The 26,935-nt window shown below is 42.4% G+C and overlaps 1 protein-coding gene across 1 annotated transcript in view; it reads right to left on the bottom strand.

Annotated features, from left to right (window-relative positions):
- Positions 1–3: 3 nt before the first annotated feature.
- The window catches only part of LOC116684695 (probable E3 ubiquitin-protein ligase HERC1), a gene marked incomplete at its 3' end in the record, with an annotated part of 43,388 nt that continues 16,456 nt past the window's right edge, over positions 4–26,935 (bottom strand). The window contains 32 exon segments of the mRNA XM_032510172.1: positions 4–164; positions 274–395; positions 2,961–3,216; positions 3,600–3,716; positions 4,835–5,001; positions 5,116–5,326; positions 5,433–5,706; positions 6,851–7,496; positions 8,398–8,957; positions 9,963–10,046; positions 10,453–10,692; positions 10,969–11,139; positions 11,220–11,330; positions 11,413–11,519; positions 11,622–11,777; positions 12,396–12,568; positions 12,669–12,906; positions 13,155–13,275; positions 13,410–13,625; positions 14,092–14,363; positions 15,163–15,214; positions 15,331–15,451; positions 17,257–17,596; positions 18,703–18,874; positions 19,713–19,833; positions 19,947–20,061; positions 20,164–20,337; positions 20,486–20,710; positions 21,288–21,479; positions 22,367–22,499; positions 23,073–23,225; positions 24,733–24,954. Coding sequence (XP_032366063.1) covers positions 4–164; positions 274–395; positions 2,961–3,216; positions 3,600–3,716; positions 4,835–5,001; positions 5,116–5,326; positions 5,433–5,706; positions 6,851–7,496; positions 8,398–8,957; positions 9,963–10,046; positions 10,453–10,692; positions 10,969–11,139; positions 11,220–11,330; positions 11,413–11,519; positions 11,622–11,777; positions 12,396–12,568; positions 12,669–12,906; positions 13,155–13,275; positions 13,410–13,625; positions 14,092–14,363; positions 15,163–15,214; positions 15,331–15,451; positions 17,257–17,596; positions 18,703–18,874; positions 19,713–19,833; positions 19,947–20,061; positions 20,164–20,337; positions 20,486–20,710; positions 21,288–21,479; positions 22,367–22,499; positions 23,073–23,225; positions 24,733–24,954 — 6,423 coding nt within the window.

The raw sequence follows: 26,935 nt of genomic DNA, 5'->3' as shown, positions 1-26,935 counted from the left end.
GTCCTGGCCAAACATGGCCTCCATGGTCTCCTCGTCCAGGTCCATCTCCAGCTCTTCATCCAGGTTGAAATCGTACAGGGCTCCCGGATCTTGCTGCTGTTGGAGGGATGAGACCTCCCGACGCGACTGGCTTGGTGAGCCTGCACCGAGCGGTAACAGTCCAGCTTAGAGGGAGGAAGTTTAAAGTGAAGTGATGGAGTTGGGTTTTTATCTGCAATTTCCTTAGACATAGTGTAAGAAAGGTAAGAAGATGTCTTTGTGGAATATTCTTACCAGCGCGGGCTAAAAGCGTGCGAGCAGCCAGGTCAAAGCGGTGTTTCCTGCCGACAGCAGAGCGGCCTCTGAGTGGACCCCCGCTGGAGGCTGAAGCACTGTCCTGCTCCAGACCATCCGGACTACAAAGTACACAAATATAGACATTTAATATATAGAGAGACGCGACAAGGTCAGATTTGAACCCGGGCCGCAGCAAAGGTCTCAGCCCACACTGGGTGAGCTAGAGGTCCCCCTGCCAATTTCTTCTGTTATTCAGTATAAAGTGTAAAACTGAATGATGTATGGAATAAACATCACACTCTGCTTTTTTATCATGATTTCAAAGTAGAACATAGAAAGTTTAAAAGACTTCAACATCCTGCTGAACTTTTCAGGGTTTTTCACTTAGTTTACTCTCTTTGATGGCTGGGCAGTGTGTGTTCGTCACATTGTTTTGAATTATTGACCTGTTGCCTTGATGTTCTACCAACGGGACTTTTCAAAATGTTTCCAATTGTTTGCTTCTGGATCTTCTACAGATTGTGAACACATCTCTTCTTTCAGGTATCTTTTCCACAGGCCCTGAAAACTGCAGTAATCAAGCCACTCTTAAAAAAGACAACCTAGACAATCACTAGAGCACTATAGGCCATATCAACCCTTCCGTTTTTAAGTAAATCATTGAAAAGTAGTCTTTCAACAACTCAACCATTTTCTGTCACTAAGCACAGTTTTGATACCTTTCAGTCGGGTTTCCGACCCACCACAGCACTGAAACGGCTCTTGTCAAAGTCTTTAATGACATCCACCTTAACACAGATAATGGCAAAATTTCAATCGTAGTATTACTTGATCTCAGTGCTGCATTTGACACGGTCGACCATGACATACTACTATACCGATTGAAAACTGCGTTGGCCTTTCTGGCTCAGTACTAACACTGGTTTGAATCCTACTAAAGAATAGGGATTACTTTGTGTCTATAGGTAATTATGCATCTGAGCGTACAAATATGACGTGCGGAGTTCCGCAAGGCTCCATTCTGGGGCCTCTTCTGTTTAACATCTACATGCTTCCACTGGCTCAGATTATGGAGAAAAACAAAATAAGTTACCATAGTTATGCGGACGACCACACAATTTACATAACCTTATCGCCAGGGACTATAGTCCAATACAAAACTGACTAGTGCATCGAACAAATTAACGGCTGGATGTGCCAGAACTTTCTGAATTAAATGAGGAAAAACTGAGGTGGTTTTTTTTGGAGCCAGAGAGGAACGATTAAAGTCTGCGCTCAGCTTCAAACAACAATTTTAAAACACAGACAGCCAGAAATCTTGGTGTAGTCATGGACTCAGACCTGAACTTTAAACAGCCACATTAATAATTACAAGTCAGCCTACTTATCACACTTAAGAATATATCAAGGGTTAAAGGACTTATGTGTCAACAGGATTTGGAACAATTGTCCATGCCTTTATCTTCAGTAGACTTGACTCTGTAACGGGGTCTTTACAGGTCTCCCTAAAAAATCACAGACAGCTGCAGCTGATTCAGAAACGCTGCTGCTCGAGTCCTCACAAGACCAAGAGACTGGATCACATCACTCCAGTTCGAAGTCTTTACACTGGCTTCCTGTGTCCAAAGAATTGATTTCAAAGTACTCTTGCTAGTTTATAAATCACTACGTTTAGGTCCAAAATTATTGCTGATCTGCTACTACACTATGACCACCCAGACCGCTCAGTCACTGGGACAGGGTCTGCATTCTGTCCCCAGAGTCAGAACTAAACAGGTGAAGCAGCTTTCAGTTTCTATGCTCCTCATATCTGGAATAACTCCCGAAACCTGTAGATGATCCGCTGCTACTCTCAGTTCTTTTAAATCAAGGCTGAAGACCTTTCTATTTGATGCTGCCTTTCTTTAAATGACTATCTTTCTTTAAATTTCTTATGCTGCCTGTAAATTTTATTCTTGTGTTTTAGTTTTCTCTTTGTTTTTAACTGTCTATTCATGTGTTTTAAGTACCGGTTTTTAATGCTTGTGGATTTGTAACTGTTTTACTTGTGTTTTTATCGGTTAACCTGATTTTGTGTAAAGCACTTTGAATTGCCTTGTTGCTGCAATGTGCTATACAATAAAGCTGCCTTGCCTTGCCTTGCCTTATTAATGTGTAGTTGCTAATACATTTCAAACCTACCCAAACCTAATTGTTCTACATACGAGAACAATTTGTTCATAATGGTCTTTACTTTGCCCATCTTTTATAACAGTACATTTTGTTGCTGCTACTAAAATTTTGATAGAATTATTTCGATTTAGAATTAAGACAATAAGGTCTTCACGGTCCAGTTCTGAGGGACAGAGTTCCGACCAAGGACCTGAGTCAGACCGAGTCCAATAATGTGCAGTGTACTCAGGTCGATTTTACTGCCACGGGTCTGCGTTTCAATATGTCTAATATTGAATTGTACTCTGTATCGGTAATGTAATTTTAGGAAATTAGTTTTCTATAGAAAAGCTTTCTTGCAATTAAGTGACAATCGCTTTGAAATGGATTCACAGGTATTGATAAAGATATGATTGACAAAGAAAATGTTTATCTTTCGTCCGTCTTTCGTCTCCTGGTGTGGTCTGTTGCATAATGTTGTTGAACCTCTATTTAACTCACAAAGCCCTTTCACTTGACACTTCCAACTGTACCTCTCGATGAAGCCCTCCTCCATTTCTGAAGTATCTGCACTGGCGATGTCTCCAGGCGAGCACAGATACGGGCTCCTGTCCAGAGATTTGCCTCCAGCAGAGGCTGTTGCACCCGGACAGGATGAATCAGACCCATCACCCCCAACACCGCTGCCTCTGGTGTGAGGCTCGTCGTGCTCATCCTCTGTACCTGGATGCTCGATCATCCACATGGCCAGCACCGTGATGTTCTGAGCGTCTGCTTCTCCTCGAGCGCCTGAGATAACAGGAATACACACCGGACCCATCAATAAACCACACAGTGATAGTCATACCACAATATTCAGAGTCATATCACACAGTTTCTTGGGGAAATCATAAATTCCAAGCTTTCATATACAACCTGCTGTGCTTTTTTAGGTCATGGTTAAAGTACTAACATCAAATTCAATGCCACAATTATTTTATTCTCTGCTAATAACAACATGGTTGTTTTGCATTGTGGATTTACTTGGTATAAAACAGACAATTTTGATAATCATGTGTTTTATATAATTGTAAACTGAATATCTTTGGGTTTGAAATGTTGGTCAAACACAACAAAGATGACAACTTGAGATAAGGAGGAGATTGTGAGGAGCATTTGTCTCTGTGACTGACCGGTGGCTTCCAGAGCTTTGGTGATCTGGCGCAGGGAGAAGCCCATCTCCAGTAAGGGCACAGCGATGGCAGGAGGAGGGGGGGATGTCGACAGCCTGCTGCTGGGGTCTGACATAGCTGTAGCAAATAACCAACAGAATTAATGAAATTGTTATAAAACATGGGATATAGGTTTGAAAATCACACTATGTGTTTGTAAATGTGTAAGTATCTGTGTCTTTTTTAATCTATTGATGTGGACAATCACTCGGAGGACCCGGCATGCTAGCAGCATGGCTAAATGCTAGTTTGGTTTTAGAAGGTGCATTGCCGCCACACAATTGCCACCCAAATTTAAGTGATACTCCCATGCTGCCCCACAACCCTACACTGAAGGCCACAATGTTTGATTTGGTGTGAATGCAGTCGAAGGACTAAGCCCACTATTTAAACCATCATGTAATAATTAAAGTTATGCCTATATTTACTGTCACTCACTAAAACTAACCATTTATATCATTGAGGTCTAACAAATGTAAAACATTTTCAAATATATTTTTTCTAAATGGTTTGAAACCTGCATTTTTTACATTTATGTTTACTAGCTTGCTGTTTCAGTTTTCATAAGCAGAAAAAGTCAAGGCAGATAATCTGTCAATCTGCTGGGCATGTGTGGTGAAAAGGTCACTGCTGTGTTGCAGATTAGAAACTAGGCCAAAGTTAGTTTGATAATCACCAGCTGGATATGAATTTTACCAAACAGAGAGCCTAATGTTTATTTATGGTTAGGTATTAGACTTTTATCAGGAGTGTCAGTTCTGCAAACATGGTCGTTATTTATTTATTCATGTTGTACCAGTCCAATATGACAGTCAGTTGAAATTGTGTTGCAAGAAAACTTGTTTCATTTGCTGTGAATCTATTTTTGATACGTTTTCCAGTAACTTTTGTAATTTTACATGTTTAAAATATCAGATTTGATACTGATATTGCAATATTCATGTCAATACCATGCAACCCTAGTTTGCATCAATGACCGTGATCAAACAGAGAGTTCATTTAAAGATCATTTTCTTTGATAAACCTTGTGTTGTCATTGAGGATATCAGTCTTCTATTTGTTTTTATTAACTCAAAAACACAGTTAACAAGGTAGAAAATGTGCAGTTTGTGTTGGCTTAAATTGGCAACAAGCTGTTCAAGCTTTTCAACAGCACAACAGCCATGTTTACATGCATGGCGGTCTGGCATACTTACAGGTACCCGTTCTGTTTTGTGGTCTGGAGGTCTGGGAGTCAGGAGACGTGAGACTCTGCCGGCGGCCGACCTCATCCGAGGGAGAGGTTGGCAGAGAAGACACCGGAGGGGTCTGAGCTCGACGGGTTGGAACCAGGGTAGTAGTCGGGTAGCTTGAGAACATTTGCCTGTCACATCACAGAGACGCATTAAAATAATCATCTCGGATTAATCATACATGACAAACAAGGCTGATAATTAACACTAGCTGACTGACAATATGTGCAGCCATCTGTTCTGACCTGAGGAGGCTGAGAGGCATGACCCCCGGAGACTCCGAGGCAGGGACAGTCTCGGTGTCTGTGACAGGTGTGGTGGCAGTGGTGGTGTCCTCCAGCGAGGAACTCATGAAAGAGGTGGTGCTGGAGGCAGAGGGGCTGGTTGTGACTGGGGTTTGTGCCAACTGCTCACCCTCTATACCTTCCCCCTCACCTTCTGGTTCACTTCTCACTCCTGAGGGAAATGACAAGACAGACAAAGCTGAAAAAATGTTTGTTATTTTTACAGTAAGAACTCTCCAAGCACTAATAAACAACATAACATCTCTACATATTCTCACCTGGCTTGGCCTTTCCTCCACTGTGCTCCTCCAACAACCCATTCACGACCAGTTTGTAGATCATGGCCTGTGCCCTCTCCAGGTCTGCCAGGCCCAAGGCCCGCTTAATGGGGGAGCGCATCACTGCCCGCTTTACCATATGGCGCATTAGAAACTGCAGAGCCGCCCGCATCTCCACTTCTTCCTGGCATACTGGCGAGGTGGCAGCGGTGCTTCCACTGGTGCTGGCATTTAGATCAGCATTGTGCCCGCTGGGTGCTACTTCAGGTAACACCTGGATGTCAGAGGAGAGAATAGAGAGGAGAGGTGTCAGGTATGAGATTTTACTCACATCAGCCACACAGATTCTGTATATCTGCTCCATATTATTTTAGTTATTCTATTCGTACAAAAACAAAATATCAAAACAGGGAAGGGGGTTGAAAAACAATAAATAGCTCAACATTTTGATTTGTTTTTGTTTTTGCAGAAATGCACTTATTCACTTTCTTGCAGAGAGTTAGATTATATGAATACTATTGTCACATCTGTCTGTTTTAAATAAGACTCCTTAGAGACTCATTTAACTGCAGAAGACATTCCAACACATGAGATATAATAGTATATCTGTGAGTAATAAAGTGAGTAATAATTAGGCCGGCACGATTCGGATAAAAATACATACCACAATTCTCTGACACAATTCTTTTGTCACAAAGGGCAATGTGTATTGCACAGATGAACCATGACAAAACAAAACAAATTGGCAGTACCAAACATGGATTTCTTTTGGAAACTATAGCACATAGCGCATCACCACAAGCCTGTAACCACAGAGGCTTCAATGAAGAGAAGGGAGCGCTATAAAACCTATTTTATACAGTCTATGTTTAAAACTCACAGAAGTAGTAGCGTTTGTGATGCTATGTATTTTAAGATTGAATCGCAGGTAAAGGGGTGACTAAAGAGCGCAATTTAAATACAATTTATTGTGCAGGCCAAGTAATAATAGTGCTTTAGAGGCTCTAATAGGCTAGCTGTTTCCTCATGTTTTTTTATTTATGCTAAGCTACATAACTTCATATAACAGATAAATACACCAGTGGTATCAATCTTCTCATCTAACTCTCAGCAAGAAATCAAATTTGTAGATTTCCCAAAATGTTAAACTATTTGCCTCAAGAATTTTCTGATACCACTAAAGAACATGTGATTGAATAAACTGCTCTTGTATGGGCGTCCAGATAGCTCAGTTGGTAGAGCGGGCACCCATATATAGAGGTTTACTCCTCGCCACCGCTGGCCTGGGTTTGACTCCAACCTGCAGCCCCCCCTTCCCTTTCATGTCTTCAGCTGTCCTGTCAAATAAAGCCCTAAAATGCCCAGAAAAAATCTAAAAAAACTGCTTTTGTAAAGGTAAACTAAACAAGCTGCAGTACCTTTGGTATAAGCAGCAGCTCAGCATACTTGCTACAGCTAAGCAGGGCGCTGAGGGTCTTCATGGCTCCCAGGTAGAGGTAGGACAGCTGCACAGCGTGGATTTCCGACTGAGTGGCAATGGAGGAAGGAGAAGGCTCATGACTGCGGGAGCCATGCTCGTGCCCTTTCTTCCTGTTCCCCTCAGCAGGGGCATGAGGAGCTGCAGTGAAAAGGGTCTCATTTCCGCCTACACCTCCGCTAACCACAGATGAGATCTCATTCTCGGACTTTGAGTTGGGTGCCGCATGTGCTTTCATCTCATCCAGACTGTGGGACACCCGCAGGTCAGAGGTCGTGGTGCTTGGAGCTGCTCCAGGCGAGGCTCCAGTGTTATCCTTTTGATCATTACGGTTGTGCCCCTCATTGTCCGTCTTTTCTTCGTTACTGGTCGGCTCGTGCCCGGTCGAGGCTGCGTTGCGATGCTTCTTGTCGTGGCGTCGTGCGCTGAGCTTAACGGCGGTTTCCTCGTGGATGCTGGTAAGGTAGGTGAGGTCCAACAGCAACGAGGCGGTGAGGCCACGGAAACACGCCACGTCAAAGGGCAGCGGCTCGCAGGGTTCCAGGTTGTATAGTGGAGTGTCACTAGGCGACCAGAAAGTTGGGAAGCTTTAATAGAAGGGAGTGGAGAATGAAAAGAGACAGGGGAAGGAAACACAAAGTGAGGGAAAGGGCAGGAGAGAAAGAGCACAGCATGCAAGACAAATACAGAGAAGGAATGTGTGGGTACTGGGTATGGCAATAAAACATGCCCCTCGATGATGTTTTGGACCATGCAGAAGTGTAATGGATTATAGTGACGCAAAAGGGCAAGTCAATAACACCAACATAGAAACAGTGAATTAATGCAAAGGAAAATAGAAGGTGAAAAAGTGATTAAAAGGCTAAAGGACACAGAATGTCAGATGAATGTGATTACAGGCAGTGAAGAAACATTTAGCCTCAACAGTGTTTAAAAATACACTTTATCAGCCATGTGGTCATACTGTTGATGACTGTATGTCTAGACAACAGCATTTGTCACATATGTAACTAGAACAAAACAGTCATGCATATCACTGCTGTTGGACCAACACTAATCTTATAAGAATTAAAAGGTTGTTTTTCACATTATACAAGAAGTAAAAGCAGGTTCCAGAGGCCTAAATGTCACAAAGTAAACCTTTTTCCCCAAAAGCAGTGACAGACTAAATCTGGCTGAAATTGTAAAAATAAAAATAAATTCCTAACTAGTTTGCAATTTGATATCTACAACATATACCAATAAATAGCCAGGGCTGGCCTTGACTAAAGAAATTCTTAGTCGACTAATGGACAGATCTATAAAACTGAGTTTCTCTGCATAAAATCATGCAAAAAGCACCACTTTAAATCTTGTGTTTACAACAAATGTGCTCATAAGTTTTGATTGATCAACTAATCGACTCAGAAGGGCAGCCCTATAAATAACAAATACATGTCAAAGAAAAGGGATAAAAAACAAGGCAAAGCAAACCGTTCCAGCCAGTACCTGATGGTGATCTCGGCCTCGTCCCACTGCACCTTGGCTGAGGTGCTGCCTTCCTTCACCACACCCAGCAGAGTAGCATGCCTCCCGGTCTGCTTGTGCACGCAACGCCCACCTACACGTAGGCCTGCATCCGCCCCCCCGATCACCGCCAGAACCGGCCAAACTTCTGTACAGAGTGTCCTAAGGTGGTGCTCTGACAGCTCGCCCAAGCCATGCTGCCGTCCATGGCGTCCCCTCTCCTCCTCTGTTCTCACTGGTGTTTCTTGGTTTTCTTTTTGGGCGTCGTGCTCCTCGCGGCTCTGCACCGAGCGACTCTTTTTCAGCCTCTGACCCCCACCGCTGCCAGATGCACTGGCGGACTCTCTGAAGCAGGGTTTGATTTTGTGAAGCCGCTCGATCATGGTCTTGTTGATGCGATGGGTCCAGTGGTCAGTGCGATGTAAGATACGGATCAGCTGAGTGGTGGCCTCGGCCAGGACAGTGGCCATGGGGCTGCAGACTGGGTCACCAGGTAAGAGGTCTCGAGGTGTTCCCCTCATTTGCATGTCACAGATCTTAACCTAGAATTTTTTTTTAAATAAGCAGAATATATAAATTATATTTCAAATAAATGCAGAGCTACTACATAGAGTAAATAAACAAAAAGGCAACATAAAAACCAACTAATTCAGATAAGATAAGTTGTACACTTTTTAAAACAGAGCAGAAGTAAAATAGCAGAACATAGCAGAAAAAAGATTTTTGATTTGGCAGTCTGCACAATAATTAGCATCAAAACTCGTTAGATGATTTAGCTGTTAAAAAGGAAAGACAGGGCACCCCACAGATGCTTGAACCAATGAACACACACATTCTCTTCATCTCGCTCTATCTTCTGGCATTTTTGGCTTGAGAATAAAATGAAATTTTAAAAACATCAATAAAAATGTTTCATTATTAGCATTTTGTCCCTTAGTGCCAACGACCAATTATAGGTAGGTTAAAGTGTCCATATTGTGAAAAAATTACTAATTCTGGGATTTGGGGTGTTACTTTGGGTCTCTGTTGCTTCCACACACATACAAACTTGGAAAAGAACTATGCTGTTTTGAGTGAGATACGGTTTCTGAATGTCCTCTGCCTTCAGTCTCCCAGCTGATCCTGCCTTGTACTGACCAAAGTTAGAGAAAGAGTTATCAAGCTGATGTGATCTTACCTCGCTACTGCGCATGTGCAACTCCTAACAAAGATAGTAAACAAGTGAGATGTCTCACTCTGCAGCTAAAGCAGAGACCTAAACACACAAGGTGAAAAGAGGATCTGCAGCAATGTGCAGTACAACTAAAATATTATGTTTTTGAAAATTAAACTATGTAAACCTATTCTGGTACCAACTCAAAATACAACTATGAACCTGAAAATGAGCATAATATGGGCGCTTTAACTATTTTAATTTAAACACTAAAGCTGAAGTAACTGTTGTGTGACTGTAAACAAACGACAAGCAAGCCAGCAGAGGTAAAATACCTCCTGTAGATGGAGAAGAAGTATGCTTCTCAGACAGGTGGATGGTTCTGTGCTCTTACCTTCTCTCCTGGGTTACTGCTGTAAAACATCACACAGGGATAAAGCTCCGTGGCGTCAACGTCTTCAAAGGCTAACTTTGGTTCCTGTGGAATCACAAGTTAGAAGTTAGGTGTGGACACAGAACCCTGAGGAGCTACATGGCTTTTCTTGTTGATATATGTTGTATTCATGAATTAATATGCATGTGTATTTTTAGTATCCCAGTAAAGAGGCTTTATTCCTCTGTAGTCAAGTGATTTATCAGATATACTTTGATAGGGATTGACATAGAGAAGTGGCTCAAACAAGAGGCTAGCAATGATTAGGTTTGTAATAAGGTTAAAGAGTTTTTATCGATAGATTTTTATTTTAAATATAAACAGAACCTATATATACACACAAACATGATAAACTGCTGCGTGTCACATGAATATAACCCCAGTCTTGTCATCTGAAGACTAAAGTAGATAAGTTTGCTAGAGTTTCTGATACTGAGCCAGAGTCTCTGACCTCCCCGTTCTTGCCAAAAGAGATAGTCCTGGCCTCCATGTCCATGACACAGGTGATGAAGTCTCCCTGCGTGAAGCTGCTGAGTGTCAGCGTTTGCTCCCCGTTGTGATACAGGTTTCCGCTGTATGCTCGGTACAGCCACATATCCGACGTGGTGCGGTGGTTGAAGTCATGCACGGGCCATCGTGAAACGCCTACACACGTACCCTCATTGCCTCGGTTCTCCTTCACGATGTAAAACTACAAAAGGAAATTAAATGTGGAATGAATCAAAACAGGGAGATGAAAAAAGGAGATAGTTTATACACTTTCCCATCAATTAAAGACCGGTCTACTACTACTGTAATCATTTAATAATAATTTGCAATTAATTGAGCCCTGTTGTGTTGATTAAGATGACTTTATAAGGGGTTCTCTTAAAATGTTACCAAAATGTACAAAGAAACTGGACTTCAACAGCAAAAATAACGCTGTTATCATTTTTGTGCCACATATGAAGCTTTAATAACAGTGTACCTTCCACTGATAGCATCCAGAGGAGATACCAGTAGAGGCCAGGCCATAGCCTTTACCCCCACTGCCGTGCGTCAGCCCCTGGCCATTTTCTACCACACAACACTGAGCCTTCTCTGGGTCAAAGGACACTTCCTGAATGGGAAGGTTCTCGTCCTCCTCCTCCGCCTCTCCCTGCAAGTTAAAAAAATCTATCAGTCACTCAAACAAATACAAGACACATGGATAGAGAAGGAAAATAGTTTGTTTCTCACCTGTAGTTTAAGTTCCTGAACTTTTTCTCTAATCTGGATTGAGTGTTTGGCTTGAGCAATGGGAGCTTCCCACATGCAGTCAGACAACAGGGAGAACAGCCGCTTAACAACCTAGAAGAGAACAAAATAGATCAGCTCACGGGCTGACTAAGGTCCATTAATCAGAACTTACAATAAAAAGTAAGGGGCTTACCTGTGTCATTTGGTCATCCTCCATATTGGCCTCACAGGCAGGCAGGACAGCTTCCAACACATGAAGAGCTAGGAGCCGAGTTCTCAAGTTTCCCACCAGAGGGACCCCTGGAGGTAACAGCCAGGGTCAATGTCTCAGCCATGTTTTTACTTTTATATGTGTTGTGTGAGTGTGTGTGAGTGTGTGTGTGTTACATAAGCTGGTTGTACCTGAGCAGCATTTCTGTGCAGCGATGTTAAGCAGCACCTCAGTCCATTTAGGGGAAGCCATCTTGGACTGGATGGCCTTGGAGGACACCACTCTCCTGAGGAAGACGAGGAAGTCTCCAAGGTGAAGCTCAGCAGTATGCTGCTTACGTACCAACGCTGGAAAACAAGAAAAACAATACAAATACAATGTCATTAAATACAAACCTTGGTTCACCTTTACTGCAGGTTCAGTAAATATTAACAACATATAAAGGGAAAATAAATAAACTACTTTCTTTCTTTCTTTCTTTCTGGTATAAAAACAGTTTTAAATCAGTATTTAACAATCTGAACATTGGCTGGTTGTATATCCATTTTAAATATCTTATGTATACATGTATTATTTGCTTTGTCAAGTTATCAGCTGCTATATTTAGTGTGTACTGTAACTATGGTCCCATGTTTGTAATAGATTACTTGACAAAACTTTCTCGTTTCTTGATTATACATTTTCAAATGATTATTATTTTTTAGTTTTTTTGTTATCATTCTTGCTAACAAGGTTAATTTATAAGTATCATTTAGTTGTTATGGAATAAACTGAAAAACTGTTTTCAACAAATTTGTTTGATCATAGCTTCTGTTGACAAAAAATGAAACTACCCACATGAATGTAATAATGGCCACATATAAAGGATGTTTGATGTATTATCACACACGAGGGACCACACAGCTGCCTCATTAGGTCACTAAAAATGGAATGAAAAGAGTAGTGAGAACAACTTTCTTACTCACCTCTGAAGTCTTTCTTTTCAGAGTCCGCGCTGTCCTCCTGTTTGTTGTCTTCCTGGTCTTTTCCAGACGATAGAAGACTAACTCCTGCCTGAGACAGCAGGTTCTTCAGCTGACTGCAGAGCAGGTCCAGCAGCGACTGGACAACTTTGGGACTTAACTTGTCTGCATACGTGCTGCAAATGCAAGGAAGAACTTACGCTGTTAATGTTATCTTATCTTGCTGATGTCACAGCGATTTCCTTTCTCCAGTTTTAAACCTCCTCAATCTCTTACCCAGTGCTGATGGCCAGTATTTGCAGCAGGCGGGTGGAGGCCACCTTAAGGGCGGTGCTGAGCTGAGACACTCCGGGTTTCTGCAGGAGCTGGAGGGGCTGCCCCAGCATCGTCTCTGTCCCGCAGAGCTGGGAGAGCACGTTGAGCAGGCCACTGGAGATGGCCAGGGAGACGTCCACTGGCTGGTAGCGAACACTCAGTGCAAACACAGTCACCAGCAGGAGGCGCTGCTGGGCTTCTAGGATGGAGAAAAGACAAGAGCAAGAGAAAAAGCATCAGGCAAAACTCTAAATCCAAGTTCAGATCCAGTCCCAAGTATTGCAGTGTTTTAAGGAGACTAAAGCAAGCTTAAGTAACCCGTTTTAAAAGCTGGTCACACTCGCGAGCCACAATGGGACAAAAAGTGAGATAACAACCTGAATAATTTTAGGACAATAAGTCATTGAGGCTTTGCTTCTGGGGATGCACAGTAGTAGCCTTTTTTACCTATGTGGTGCTTGTGTTGCCTGCAGTGCCCTCTCCAGGTGACAGACAGTTGCTGGTAGATCTTATGAACGGCTGTCTGGATTTCCATCTGGAGGCTCCTCTTAGCTGCTCTGACACCATCCTGCAAAAGAAGGATGCACTGGTATGTTAAAATAGAGATTAAAAAGCACAGACAATATGGTAACTACTCTCTTATGAATCAAACACAATCAGTGGGACTTCTGCGTACTGGCTGAAAATGTATTAATCCCATACCTGATAGTGATGTAGCTGCACGCTCTCTCTCTTCAGCCCTCCAGTCCCCACGGTGCCGAGGCCAAAACATCCTGCCAGGAACTGCAACCTGACGGAGGTGAGCAGGGAGGAGGACTGGAAGGCACTGCTGGATCGATCTGCATTCCCCGGCTGACTGCCCTTCTCCTCCATTCCAGAGATCAACACCACAATCTGGTGGAGTGCCTCCAACCGCAGCTGGAGATAAAACACATCCTAGTAGTCAAGTGGATATTCTAACAGGGTCACAAGAGCAACTCTTGGAGTGTTTTCGTCTCATTAATGGAGAGCAGCAGACAGGATAGGGAAGTCAAAAATTATTGAGAAACGTACTAAAGCATTGTTAGTTGTGGTGTTTTCATGGGCTTGGTTGACAATAAGAAAGATTTAGAACATCACCAGCCTTGTCCTTTTAGCAGTGCTGTTATGAAAGGATGTTGCAGGACAAAGGGTCATAGAATAATCTCAACCTCTACTGAAGCATTCAATCCCTTATGAAACCCCTTAAAACACGAGCATCACCACAACACAAAGAGTTTTATGACAAAAGCGTTATAAAAAGTACAATAATCACCGTGTCTATTGTCAAAATAAATTAGCGTTTTATTTCATGGGGCATTAAACCAATAAAAGATGCCCAAAAAGTCCTGAGAGAGCCCCTCACCTCTCCTCTGCTCTGTTGCTGTTCCATGGCCAGGATAGTTGCCTGTGGGCTGGTGGACATACTTTCTTCCGGCTCCTTGAAGGCCGGTGCCAGGCCCAAATCGCCACTGATGAAGCTAACCATGTTGTCAATGAGAGCATGGATGCCCAGTGTGCGGCACAGGTCCAACTCGGAGTCTTCATAGGAGTGTGCTGAGCTGTAGGTCCTCTGGCGGCTGAGTTTGGCCCGGAACCAGGACTCAGCCAGGGAGTCTGGCGAGCTTTGAAGTAAGCCTGAAGACAGGAGGAGAGGAGAGAGGAGCCGTTCAGATGCATGTATAGACAAGATAACTCTTTTGATGGATGGGCCATGTTCCTTTTAAGCACTTAGGAGCTATGCAGTGAAATGCATTATTACTCTATAAGAGTTCATCAAATGGCCAAATGCTGATTCTTCATGCGGGCACAAGCCTTTATCAGCCATTATGGATTCATCTTTAATGGGCGCACTGAGTTTCCAATACCCACTGAGGAAAGAAATGCCGCAGTTGACAAGTGAAATGATAATCAGAGCTGGTGTTTCCATATGACAACTGAGAGCACTGACGTTAATGATCAGTACTAATGATTTGTTTTTAATTGCAACTGGTAACTCCATGAAAACTCTCACAAATCATATTCTGCACATAGAATAAGCCTTCATTGTGTAGAATAACACACATTCCAAGCAGAAGATGCTGTTATTGTTACAACAGGCACATCTGTATGTTCCTTAACTATTTCTGCGGCCTATGCATCAGCTCAGAGGGCAGAATATGTGTGTTGAAGTGAAGCTCAAAACAAGGCCCTCATTATGAGAGATGAATGAGGGGCATCACAGTGATGAAAGTACGGGCTGACAAGAGGAATAAACATGCCATCGTTTACTTGGTTGGAGTTCCTCTTGTGTTTGGGGCTCAACTGCCCCAAAAGAAGTAAATAAACTATCCATAGGAATCAAAAGACAGAGAGACAAGAGTAACATATGACTCACAACCTGTATTATACTTACTCGCAACATTAGTCAGGTCTGTCTTTTTAACATCTTTATTACCTCTCTTTTTGTGAGAGAAAGCCAAGTCCAGGTCAACATTTCTCCTCCCACTCTGAAAGAGAAAACGGAGACAAAGATGTAGCTTTCAAATTACTACATGACTGTACACAGACCTTAAACACAGAACACCAATGAGTATAAGTGTGTGAATGAGAGTGTCTGCTCTACCAGAGTGTATCCCTCTTCGTCTGACTCGGGCTGAGAGAGGTCAGACTCGCTCCTGGACTTGATCAGCCTGTAACTCGGGCTGCTCTGCACCGAGCGGCTCTCTGCACTCAGACTCTCACTCCTACACACACAAACACAACACACACACACACACCACACACACACACACACACACACACACACACACACACACACCACAACACACACACACACACACACACACACACACACAGAAACTAATTCATCATCTTTGTCAAGCCAATGCACATCATACAAAAGTAACCAAACAAACAAGATATACATTATTTTACCCCCCAAAAAGCATAATACATCACCTTTTACCTATTGTTTACTATCGGTTAACATGTCTGTGTATGTTAAAGATGCCACAGTAAGGAGATTTTTTTCCACCGCAATCTGCAATCTAGTTTTGGGTTTATTTTTCCCTGAATCTGGTATGAAAACAAACTGTACACAATACATTTAATATGATATAAAATTATCCAATTCGGCACTTTTGCTTTTCACTTTGGCACCAAATCCTCCACCTTCATCTTGTTGTTTCCCTAGGTGCTGCAACACTGCTGTACAGAGCAGACACTTTCACTGGGATGTTAATACGCAAAAATTATCTAAAATAAATATCGGTATATATTATTTGATATGTTATATTTATTCCTATATTTTAGCTTCTATGCCATTTTATGTCATAAATTGGTATTTTTAGATGCATGTTTATTCTTTTTTATACATATTTGTGTGAGCACTGTTGGAGAGAGCCTGAACTGTATGTCTACTATAAAAAAAGGGAAAAGTAATAATATGTTCATTATGACAGATTATATCAGGCAGATAAAACTTGCTGCACACCACGAGCCCAGGAAACATGTTAAAAGAGAAAAGGAGGTTAAGAACTCTTTTATCAAAAAAATTCCAGCAGTGGACCGACATCAATTCGAGCCAAAAAACCTGTTACAAGTCAGGATTTACCCACAGGGATTACTTTTGCATGTTTATATTGGCCATGTTTAATATGAACATCTGATATTGCAACATTATTCTGTGTATATGACAAGAAATTAGGAAAAGCATAGTAGGTGTCCTTTATGCACATCAAGTAACGTAGAAGATTTTGGTTGCTGTTATGATTCCTCCTCTCATTACTGGCTGGAAAGAGATTCATCCCTAAGTGATTTTAATGTTAGAGATAAGGGACAAAATCAATAGTCCTGCACAAAAATGCATACAGTCAGCGAGAGCTACATACAATATAAGGCTTCAGCAGTCTGAGTCAGCCAATTTAAATCTTCCAAAGTCTCAGTCTTTTTAGTAAAAAGCTCCCTCTTTTTGTTACTAGAAAATTCTGCACTAAAAAGAATAACTTTAGAAAATACCAACTTGATTTGTGTAACTCTGTTTGCATCATATTAGCTTTGGCTGAACTTTAGAATGCATTTACAGCATGTATAGTACAAGAACTGCAGACTTTGCCCCCCCATCTCATACTTTGGATTTGCTTTAGGAGAGGATCTCTTACAATCACAGTGACCAACAACTGTTCCGGTGCTCATTTAGGCATGTGAGTGTTGTTATAAAAAAATTAACTTTTATACTATTTATAGTATTCATTTGTTAAGAATTATAGAAAAGTCAACCATGTTTAAAACAACAACCACATGCCTATATGAACACTGAAACAGTTTCAGGTGATTTTGTGAGGAAAAGGTGATAATGAACTTTTCTCAGACACAAGCTGACTTGATTGGCCCTTCAGTAGAGGAATACATTCACAGCACAAAATCCACAATAAAGAGGAAACCTAATTTATAATCTGTCAACACATGAGTTTGAGAGAGTTTTGAGTTTTGATTAATCAACCCCCCCCCCCTCCTGTCTGCACTGTATGCAGGTGGGCAGCACTCTGACCTGGTCATGAAGCTCAGACACTCCTGTGTTCCAGTGGCTGACTGGGTCTGGCCCTCTTCCTGATTCTGCTTGGTCATCTCACCCAGAACGGGGCTTACCCCCAGCAACAGCATGGCACAGCGGTGGATCACAGAGTTACAGGCTGCTGTGTACAGGTCCTGGCCCTCTGCGAGACCTGTACTGCCCCTCCTCCCCTCCTGAGACAGAATGGCGTCCTCCTCTCCGCCTCCTCCTCCGCTCCTAGAAACAGAGCCAGAGCCCAGGCCTGTGCTGCTGCTGGCTCGCTCTCTATCCCGACTGCGAGCTACCTCCCGCGCTGAGAGGAAACATTGAAAGATTTCTGTGTGGTGCAAGATGCACATACACAAATAAAGCACACACACACACACACACACACACACACACACAAGATGCTGGGTTAGAGGACAAGCAGCATGCAGCCGCACGATACACTCAAAGTTTACTAGAGTGCAAAGTTTATTACCAATGCACATGCGAATGCAACCCGTCAAAAAGTGTCCTAGCATATTTAAGCGACACGTTGGATGACAACAATGAAATGCTTAGGGGTGTCACGATTTAAATCCAAGATTCAATATGACTTTCGATATAAACATTTGTTTTCAGCTCATGTTCTATGTTCCCCTGTAGACAGCTGTGATTTGGCTAGATGATGTTTCCAAAATCTTGGCTGGGGTTCTCATTAATTTCCAGTAACTTGTTGCTGTTTCACTATTGTCACTGAAATTGCTGTTGCTTGGCTGAGGTTAGCTGTGGACATCGGAGACCAGCACACAATGATATTTTTAGAAAAGTACACTCTAAATCAATTTGAGGGTTGTTTGTGCACTATTAAATTTACTCGATTGTCGCAATAAGAGCCACTAGTATTTAACAACAAAAGTTTGAGTTTCTCAAAATTAACAAAGTACAATTGAGTGCACCACTTGTTTAACAAGGTGCACCTGAACGCACCATGGAGTCCTGTCAGAGCTAGAGTAGCCGCCGTCAACTGAATAACATACACTTCTAATCAATGTACTGTATACACATCGGCTAATTAGCTGCAATGCTTTGTCATAAAAAAACAATTAGGATCTTCACTGAATTCAAAACTAAACTTTCTGTATATGATTAAATTAATATCCAAACCATTATAAACTCCTACATAAAACATCGGATTGGAAAACTGAATGTGCTTAACTTTTTCCAGAACTAACCCAACATGACAAAACATTCAACAGGATACAGCGCCAAGCAAATAAAGTAAAAAACAATTGCTTAGCATTTTAACCAGTTTAACAACTGTCGCCATAAAGCAGACTTGGATGAATGGAACAGGCAAGATAAAAAAAAAACTTAAATGAACTGAAAAAATGCATTCTGTACCTAATGATTAGCACACTGAAATAAACAAAATAAACAACTCCAAGCAGGTGTACTTACTTCCAGCCGTCATAACTTCGTGTTCCCGGTCTTCCTCTTCGTCGTCTTGCTCCTGATGGCCCTCCTCTCTCTCGCGGTCGACTCTCTCTTCCAGCTCTGCCTCCTCGTCGATGGTGCGTGTGAACGAGTGCTCCTGAGGGTCCATGTCCAGAGAGTCCTGATTGTCTGAAATCTGACAAAGTGTAATCAAATGACATCCATGAGTGAATGTAAAAAAAATAAAAAAAATTCTTGATAGTGATGTTATTAATTTACCGTTTAAAGGTGACCTGCCACACATATTTCATTACTTCATGGTAATGTCTGAAGTTCTACCATGGACTCACTCATAAAAGATATTTGTGGAAAAAATACCTTGGTTACCTTGTTTCAAGCCATTCTAGTGTGCTATAGAAAGCCCGCACACACATTCACCACATGACACAAACACATATGGGCCTGACATATTTCAAAAAATGCAAGTAAAAACGATTTTGTGTGGCAGGGCACCTTTAAGCGTTAATGGACAATAGTTATTTAAAAACAAATTCATAAAAAGTCATTTTGAAAAAAGGTTTGTTGCATGATGAAACAAAAGTCAATACAATCTATTTCTTATCATTTTAAGCTCTTTTTTATGCTATGTTCATGGCTCGCCGCTGGACGGTGTTCACAGCGGAGAGCTTCGTGACATATGCCACTTTATTGGAGAGGATCTGCGGGTTAAATCAGTCGTCCTACACGCAGAGTATGCCAGGCAGACACAGAGCTAACAACCCCGCATGTGGCTGTAGTTGGGACAGGCTTCGATATACGTTCTGCAGACAGCAGCAGACTTGTGTCGGTCTCGCGGACGTGCAAGACCTTCCAGTAAAAGTGGCTGCATGTGTCCACAACAATGCATGCAACATTGCGAAATTGCAAAATTAGCATCCATATTTCAAGAACAAAGCACCTACTAGCAAAGAAAGCATCTTATTATTATTATCTTTAAGAGACTATTTAGCCAAATGCAACTTTTGTTTACTCACTCTCCTCTCACGCGAAGAGGATCTCGTCTGGATGAAGTCCATATTCTTACAAGCCAGCAGGCGGTTTCGTACCTTGTAAACACAGCGATACACCTCTGCAAGGGCCTTAGATGGTTGGTACCTGATGGGAAAATAAAAATATACTTGTGACATGGAGTGTTTAATTTAGGCTAGCGCTGTTAGACAGTGTGGAAACCTTGTGGCTGACATTTTATAAATATTAAGTTACCGTACCTGCCCTCTCCACAGGCTTGGCCCAGCAGCCCTGTGTGCTTCAATAAGGCTGCTAAAGCAAACCTGGACACGGTGTCCAACAGGGACTCATTACTGAGAGACGCATTGTCCCAGTCTGCAACAGGATATACAGTGCAGTCAGATACTTTTCAAGACGAATGCCTCTAGCGTATAGATTGTAGAAGTCATGATATGCCTAGTTAAAAGGTTAAAGGACCTTTGCTCATGGCGTAGTCCTGCATGTTGATCCAGAGGCTGTTGGCCGGTTCTTTAGAGGAACACAGAGCTAAATCCACCAGGAGGCTCAAGTCAGGACGCAGTGTGCAGTCAAAGGGCTTCTGCTCTTCGTTACCGGACAGTGCTGCTTCCAGTAATGAGCTGATGCAGGTGTCTGGAGGACACAAGAGGAAAACGTCAAATGAATAATGGAAAGGAAAAAAAGAGCAAAAGAAGAAACATTCATCTACAAAATATCCCGCTGGAATTTAAATTTAGGAAAACTTATTCAAGTGTTTTTACTGTATGTGTCCACTCCCTACCAAGCTGTGGGATATCCATTTCCAAGCCATTGCTGAAGAGGGGCGTTTTGAGCCAGTAACCAGTATCCTGTTCCTCCAGTGAGGTGGGAGCTCCTTGCAGCATCCCACCGAGGCAACGGCCCACCAGCAGGGCAACAGTCCTCTCCAGATCCACGAGCCACACCCAGGAAAGGGCCGGCTGTGGCAGGGACATCCCCGACGCTGGCTCGGCAAAGTCAGAGGTACCTGAAAAGTCAGAATAGTTAGTGTAGTGGAATAAGGACAGCATGAATTCTACTGGGATAATTAGATATTGCGAGCTTTACAACTTTTGATTTGTAGAGTGAAATTGTCAAAGATCACAACAGAAACTAAACCCTAACTTCTACAGTTACAGCCATTTAATATCCCCAAAAATACAAAACAAGAGCACTAAATTAAATGTGTGGCCTACTCACCAACCAAACGGTCTTTAGGACAAAAGAGAAAATGCTAAATTTAACATGATAAATCTTTGAATCGTATGTTCAACATATGAGCAACATATGTTCAACTTAATTTTCATTGAAACAGAAACACCACAAACAGCAGCAATATACATTATTGTGTAGTAAATACATTTTTGATAGTGATTGCAAGTGAGATACTGTAATAGCTAAACCAGGCCTAATGTTGTTATGAAATGATAGTATTCAAAGCTAACTTGAAAGCTTGGGGAAAAGCTAATGAATAAACTTTCAATTAAGGTTGCTGCACAGTACATGTTTTGATGATGTGATGCACGTAATGGTTTTCTTCGAGAAGCTTCATGTTTCATGCTCACCATGAAGAGGCCACTGCAGCTCCTGGTCCTCCAGAGGGGAAGCTGCAGGCAGCAGCCTGTTGAGGCGGTCCAGAGGAGGCAGCAGATCCAGCAGGTGGCTGAGCAGAGGCCTCGCCACCGACACTGGAAGCAGCAGCAGGGAGTTGGTTATCTGGCACAGCATGCTGCCTGCCGCTGACACGTAGATCACATCTGGAGATCAGAGAAACATAGTCAATTTTTTGCGGGTTTAAAACAATGGTACTGACGAAAAGAAAGAAACATCAACTGACAGATTGTGTCAGATAATTAGGAGTTCTGGGTTTGGATCTGAAGTGAAAAAGGTGAGAAAAGGGTTGGTAGGGTAATTCTTATTTCTATCATTTCCGTTCACCATGACTATATTAATGTCAAAATATATATCACCTAAATTATTCGATTAGATTAGATAATACTTTATTCATCCCACAGCGGGGAAATTCCTTTGTTACACTAGCATTCTCTACAATGAGAGTAAAAAACAAATAAACAAACAAGTAAAAACAGGCAACAGCAGACAATGAGCAGCAGGTAGACTGAAGTAAAGTGGCGTCTAATAAAGGTTTAGTAAAGTAAAGTGCGGTTGCCATAGTACAAAAAATACAATATTGCAGTGTAAGTAAGTGACCTATAAATTAAATTGAGTATGTAATTAAGTAATAATGCAAAAGTAGGTAACCATAATATAAGTTATTTTCACCTGTGACCATAAATAATATTGAAAAAGTAAGTACTTGTAATGGAAAAATATAAATACAGATAAAGATAAACAGAGAGTGTGTGGATTAAATGAAAAACAGGAAGAGAAACTCCAACATTATCAGGTGGTGCAGGTGTTGTAGAGTCTGACAGCGGCCGGGATGAATGACCTCATGTTGTTTTATGCAGTTTAAACTAAACTGACTTTGGGCATAAACATGGAAACAGAAACAATGAAAGCTTTTTATGATGAACAGGCAGAAGTGAGCTAACAGAGGATAAGAGGGTTAAGATATCAACGCAGTGAGATAAGAGGAGGCATTTCAGCCTCGCTGCAAAAGAGATTAACTGCTCCTCTTCACCTTGTAGCTTCTCTCGTATGCTTCCGTTCCAGGAACTCTCTTTTATCAGAGCAGCCGAGCGAGAGAAGATATCTGTGGCGTGAGGCAGCAGGAGCTGCAGATGCTTGTGGAGTAAAGCCACACTGCTGGAGTTCTGCAGGAAAAAAACACGAAGATGATAATGTTGTAAAAGTCATCTTTACCAACCACAACAAAGTGGCTTTTCAAAATATCTCTCTGGTCTTGAGAGAAAATAAGATCCTGAAAATACAAACTTACAAAACTGTGATTTATAAACATGCACAGCCACTGAAATCCACTCCATTAGATCAGGAATTAGCTCAAAAAAAAGAAAGAAAAGCCATACAATTAGGATGTACTTTGCTTCATGCATCAGTTATTAAAATGTGTTTACTTTCAAGAGCCATTGATTTTACGCCTCACGAACGAGATCATGTGAGTTGTGAAATTAGATGGCAATAAGAAGTAAACAACTTCATGATCAACATCATGGGGCATCTGCCTTTCAGCTCAACAGAAACATGATGTAATCCCACCAGTGTTGCTTGAAGGCATAAGTCACAAATGGCACTGGACCGAGAACTCCGTGGAGACTTTTTTATTGTGTAAACACCATTCTCCACATAATAAAGCTGTTGTCTATGGAAGAGAGAGTAAACGTGTTTGAACAGGTTGCACATGAACAAACACAGCGGAGTGTCCGTACCTCAGTGACAGAGTTAATGTGGCAGTACGCTAACAGCTGCTTCTGCAGAGAGCACAGCAGTTGGTGGAGGTGAGCTGGTTGGCTGCTGTCCGACGAGGACAGGCCCTGCTGCAGCTTATCACTGTTCTTCTCTAGTTCACCAAACGCCTGATCCTGCACAACACAAACACACACAAATCAGATAGAAACTACTACGGGCTAACAGTTATTGCAGGTATAAGAGGTATCTTCAGAGATGAAATATGTTTAACTAGTAGCCAAAACGAATTGAGGAAAGATGTGTTTTTTCTTGGGGTGTAACGACACATTGATCAGGATCGATATATCAATAATCCAATATAACTGATGCAAATTGAAAATATGTATGATGTTCCTCTTTTGAAATTTCCACTTCATAATTAGACATGTTATTAAAAAGAATAGTTGAAAGAGCTCATAAAAAACAATGTCAAATCATATTTTAGATGCTTTTTGTGAGTTGATTTAAATGTACAGATTGTGTTGAATGGACCGATATTATTTCGTCTCAAATCGATCGCAGGACCCTAAATTGACTTTGTGATGTGAGCAATTATCATACAGTTGTCCAAAGAATCAATATAATATCTTATCGTGAGAAACTTGTGATTAACATCCAAAGCGTTTTCAAAGTGCTTTCATAGCAGAAAATCTTCAGCAAGCACCAATTTAATCTTGGCCATCATCATATAGCTGGTTATAAAAATTACAGAAGAGCTAATAAATGGATCCTGAATTAAAAGCAGCCTTAGACCCAATGACCTTCATGGCCAGATTCAGCAGTACCTTTCAAATTAGCCACTCAAGTGTATCTGTTTTGTTTCTCCTTAAGCCAGTTTGTCCTTCAAAAAATGTTTATTTTTAGATTTGTTATCAAACTGGAATGACTTATTATGTTCTACAATAGATAGCATGAGCTAATTATAGAGGGTGAATATTACATTAGAGTTTCCTTATGAGTTAGACAGAATCATCGCTTTCTTCCACCCCCGGCTTTTGTGATCTGGATTCCAGTTATATTCATATTTAGGCCACCAAAATGTCATTACTGGCTTTTGTTGAATTGTTTTCTTAGCCTAGATGTACTTTTTTCCATTTGTGATTTTTACAAAAAACAGAAAAACAGAGCTCTATAGATGAAGAAAGGAGTAAGAAGAGCAAAAATACAGCGGGGAGGCAATGAGTCCAAAACAAGTGACTCAAATGCAGAAAGCCTTGCAGTCTAATCGTCATTCTGCTCAGGCCTGCATAATCACAACCACTTGGAAACAGCCTGTGTGTCTGTGTGTGTGTGTGTGTGTGTGTGTGTGTGTGTGTGTGTGTGTGTGTGCGTGTGTATTTACAATCAATAAATGCTGTCTTTAGAGAATGAGGCAGAAGAACAAGCCACTGCTGTGCCAGGAAAATAGACAGCAGGTGAAAATAGCAAAAGGATTATTTATGAGTCAGGCTCTGCCTCCTGCGTTCCAATATTGAGGGAGATGGAGCAGTGGTAGAGCATAACAAGGGTGCTTTTATATGTTGATTTCACTGATGACTTCCTTCGTGTGTAAAGTCTGCCCTTGTTAATCCAAAATGGATCATAATGATCCCACAAATAATGCGATGCTCTTTGATAGAGATGTACCAAACATCCACTTACAGTATAAAAGCCCAGGTTCCTGAGCAGCGTCTTCATTAGGATCTCAGCCAGGTGGGTGTCAGGGTGGCCTGCTGTGGTGCTGTATGTGGGGTCTGGGGAAGCTGTGAAGCTCGGGCCAGAAGAAAGTACCTCAGGGCCATCAGCAGGAGAGCTGTAACCCAGGAGTGAGGCCACGTGGGTGTGGTCCTGGAGACTCGTCAGGATAATGTCGAGCTGCATCCTCTGTGGCACAAAGACATACATGTCAATAAGATTGCTGACCTTAAAAAACCTGACCAAACAACAGCACTTGGTTATAAATGTGTTGGTACTGAGGTACATACTAAGGGCAACACCAGGTCAGTCACCAAATGCTAAATCACTAATTCAGTAATCAGGGAAATAAGGCCAATGTAATGTAATGTTTGGTTGATGAGAAAAGTTGGCCTTCACCAAAAGCTGTTTACACTTCTGCTTTACCTTGTATTCCTTGTTTACTATCAGGAGGTTTTTTTTCTTGTTACATCACATGAGGAATTTTTCAATAGATGAAGAGCAATTATTCCTATGTAAGGAAAATGTGCCTTCTTGCCAAGACTTAGATGAGAAGATCGATATCACTCTCATATCTCTGCATTAAACATCAGGCTACAGCCGGTGGCTGGTTAAAGCTAAGGGTAGGCAGTTTTCTGGAAAGGGCCAAAAAGGACAGAATTGTAAAATCCAGCGCTCCTCCTGCAGGTCTCCCTCCCTGTCCTCAGCCCCTCCCTTCATACAGTAACCTGTACGAGTAATAGTCCTTCCTTTCAATCATCCCCATTGTCATTGTGATCCTGATGCCGTTATATAGTGGCAATTCTATGAGAATTAGTGTCTTTTAGACTCTCAATAAATCTTTAGGTTACTTGCGTAACCCCGGTTCTCAGAGTAGCATGAGTGAGATGTCTCACTATGGGATACGCCTCCCTGCGTATTCCTCAGAAGCATTTATCTCATTACGCCAATCCTGATTGGCTGGTGATCGAGTGTCCGCGTCACGTGGGTCCATCCCCCTTAAATAGCTTACGCTACGACGCGGACACCATTCCAAATAAGCACCTCTTCTCGCTTCGCCCCAGCAAGAAGGGTTGTCTGGTGAGACATCTCACTCATGCTACTCTGAGAACCGGGGTTACGCAAGTAACCTAAAGTTCTCATTCATAGCATTCGTTTCGATGTCTCACTATGGGATATGGAGACTCCCGTATTGCCAGACAAGCTTATCTCAGAAACCACCGGCACTCAGGTAGCAATGCTCCGCTCCAGCGATGGCTCAGTGCCCAGTACTGCACGTGCCACGCTCGGCGCAGAGACGTCCAGTCTATAAAACCGAACAAAAGTGAGAGGTGAAGACCAGCATGCTGCTGCACAAATGTCCTGGATTGAAACGCCTCTAAATAAGGCCCAGGAGGCAGCAAGGCCGCGAGTTGAGTGAGCACGCAGGCCCTGTGGGGCCAGCACACCCTGACACGTGTAAGCCAGAGCAATGGATTCCACAACCCAATGAGACAGCCGTTGCTTTGTCACAGGCTTTCCCTGTGGGGGCTAGCCCAGGACACAAAGAGCTGGTCACTCCGTCGAAAACCTGCAGTCCTGTCCATGTAAAAGTGCAGAGCACGAACTGGACACAGCGCGTGCAACCGCCGTTCCTCTGAGGAAGAGAAAGGCGGGGAACAGAGCGCCAAAAGGTCAATGGGAGAGCATGAGCCAACCACCTTGGGCACAAAGGCAGGATTAGGTTTCAATAACACCCTGACACGCCCCGGGGCAAACTGAGTGCATGACGGATGCACAGAAAGCGCATGAATGTCGCCAACCCGTTTTGCAGACGCCAAGGCCAGCAGCAGCACTGTCTTCAAAGACAGATGCTTCAGGTCAACCTCCCCCAGTGGTTCAAAAGGGGGGCTAGCAAGCCCATCCAACACCACCGCCAGGTCCCATGTGGGAGTCAACGGCTTGGAAACAGGGAGCAGCCGTCGTGCACCCTTCATAAAACGGCAAACCAAAGGATGTTGGCCAGCTGTTTTACCATCAAACCCCACATGACAAGCTGCAATGGCAGCCAGGTACACCTTTATGGTGGAGAAGGCTTTATGTTTGTCAATCAAGTCCTGCAAGAATGACAAAATTGCGCCAACAGGGCACTGAAAAGAGACATGTCCCTCCCTGAGACACCACTCCTCAA

This window comes from Etheostoma spectabile, unplaced genomic scaffold, assembly GCF_008692095.1.
Source record: "Etheostoma spectabile isolate EspeVRDwgs_2016 unplaced genomic scaffold, UIUC_Espe_1.0 scaffold00019482, whole genome shotgun sequence".
In the NCBI taxonomy this organism is placed as follows: Eukaryota; Metazoa; Chordata; class Actinopteri; order Perciformes; family Percidae; genus Etheostoma; species Etheostoma spectabile.
Note: the sequence above shows the minus strand (reverse complement) of the source record. Positions and strands in the feature narration are given on the sequence as shown.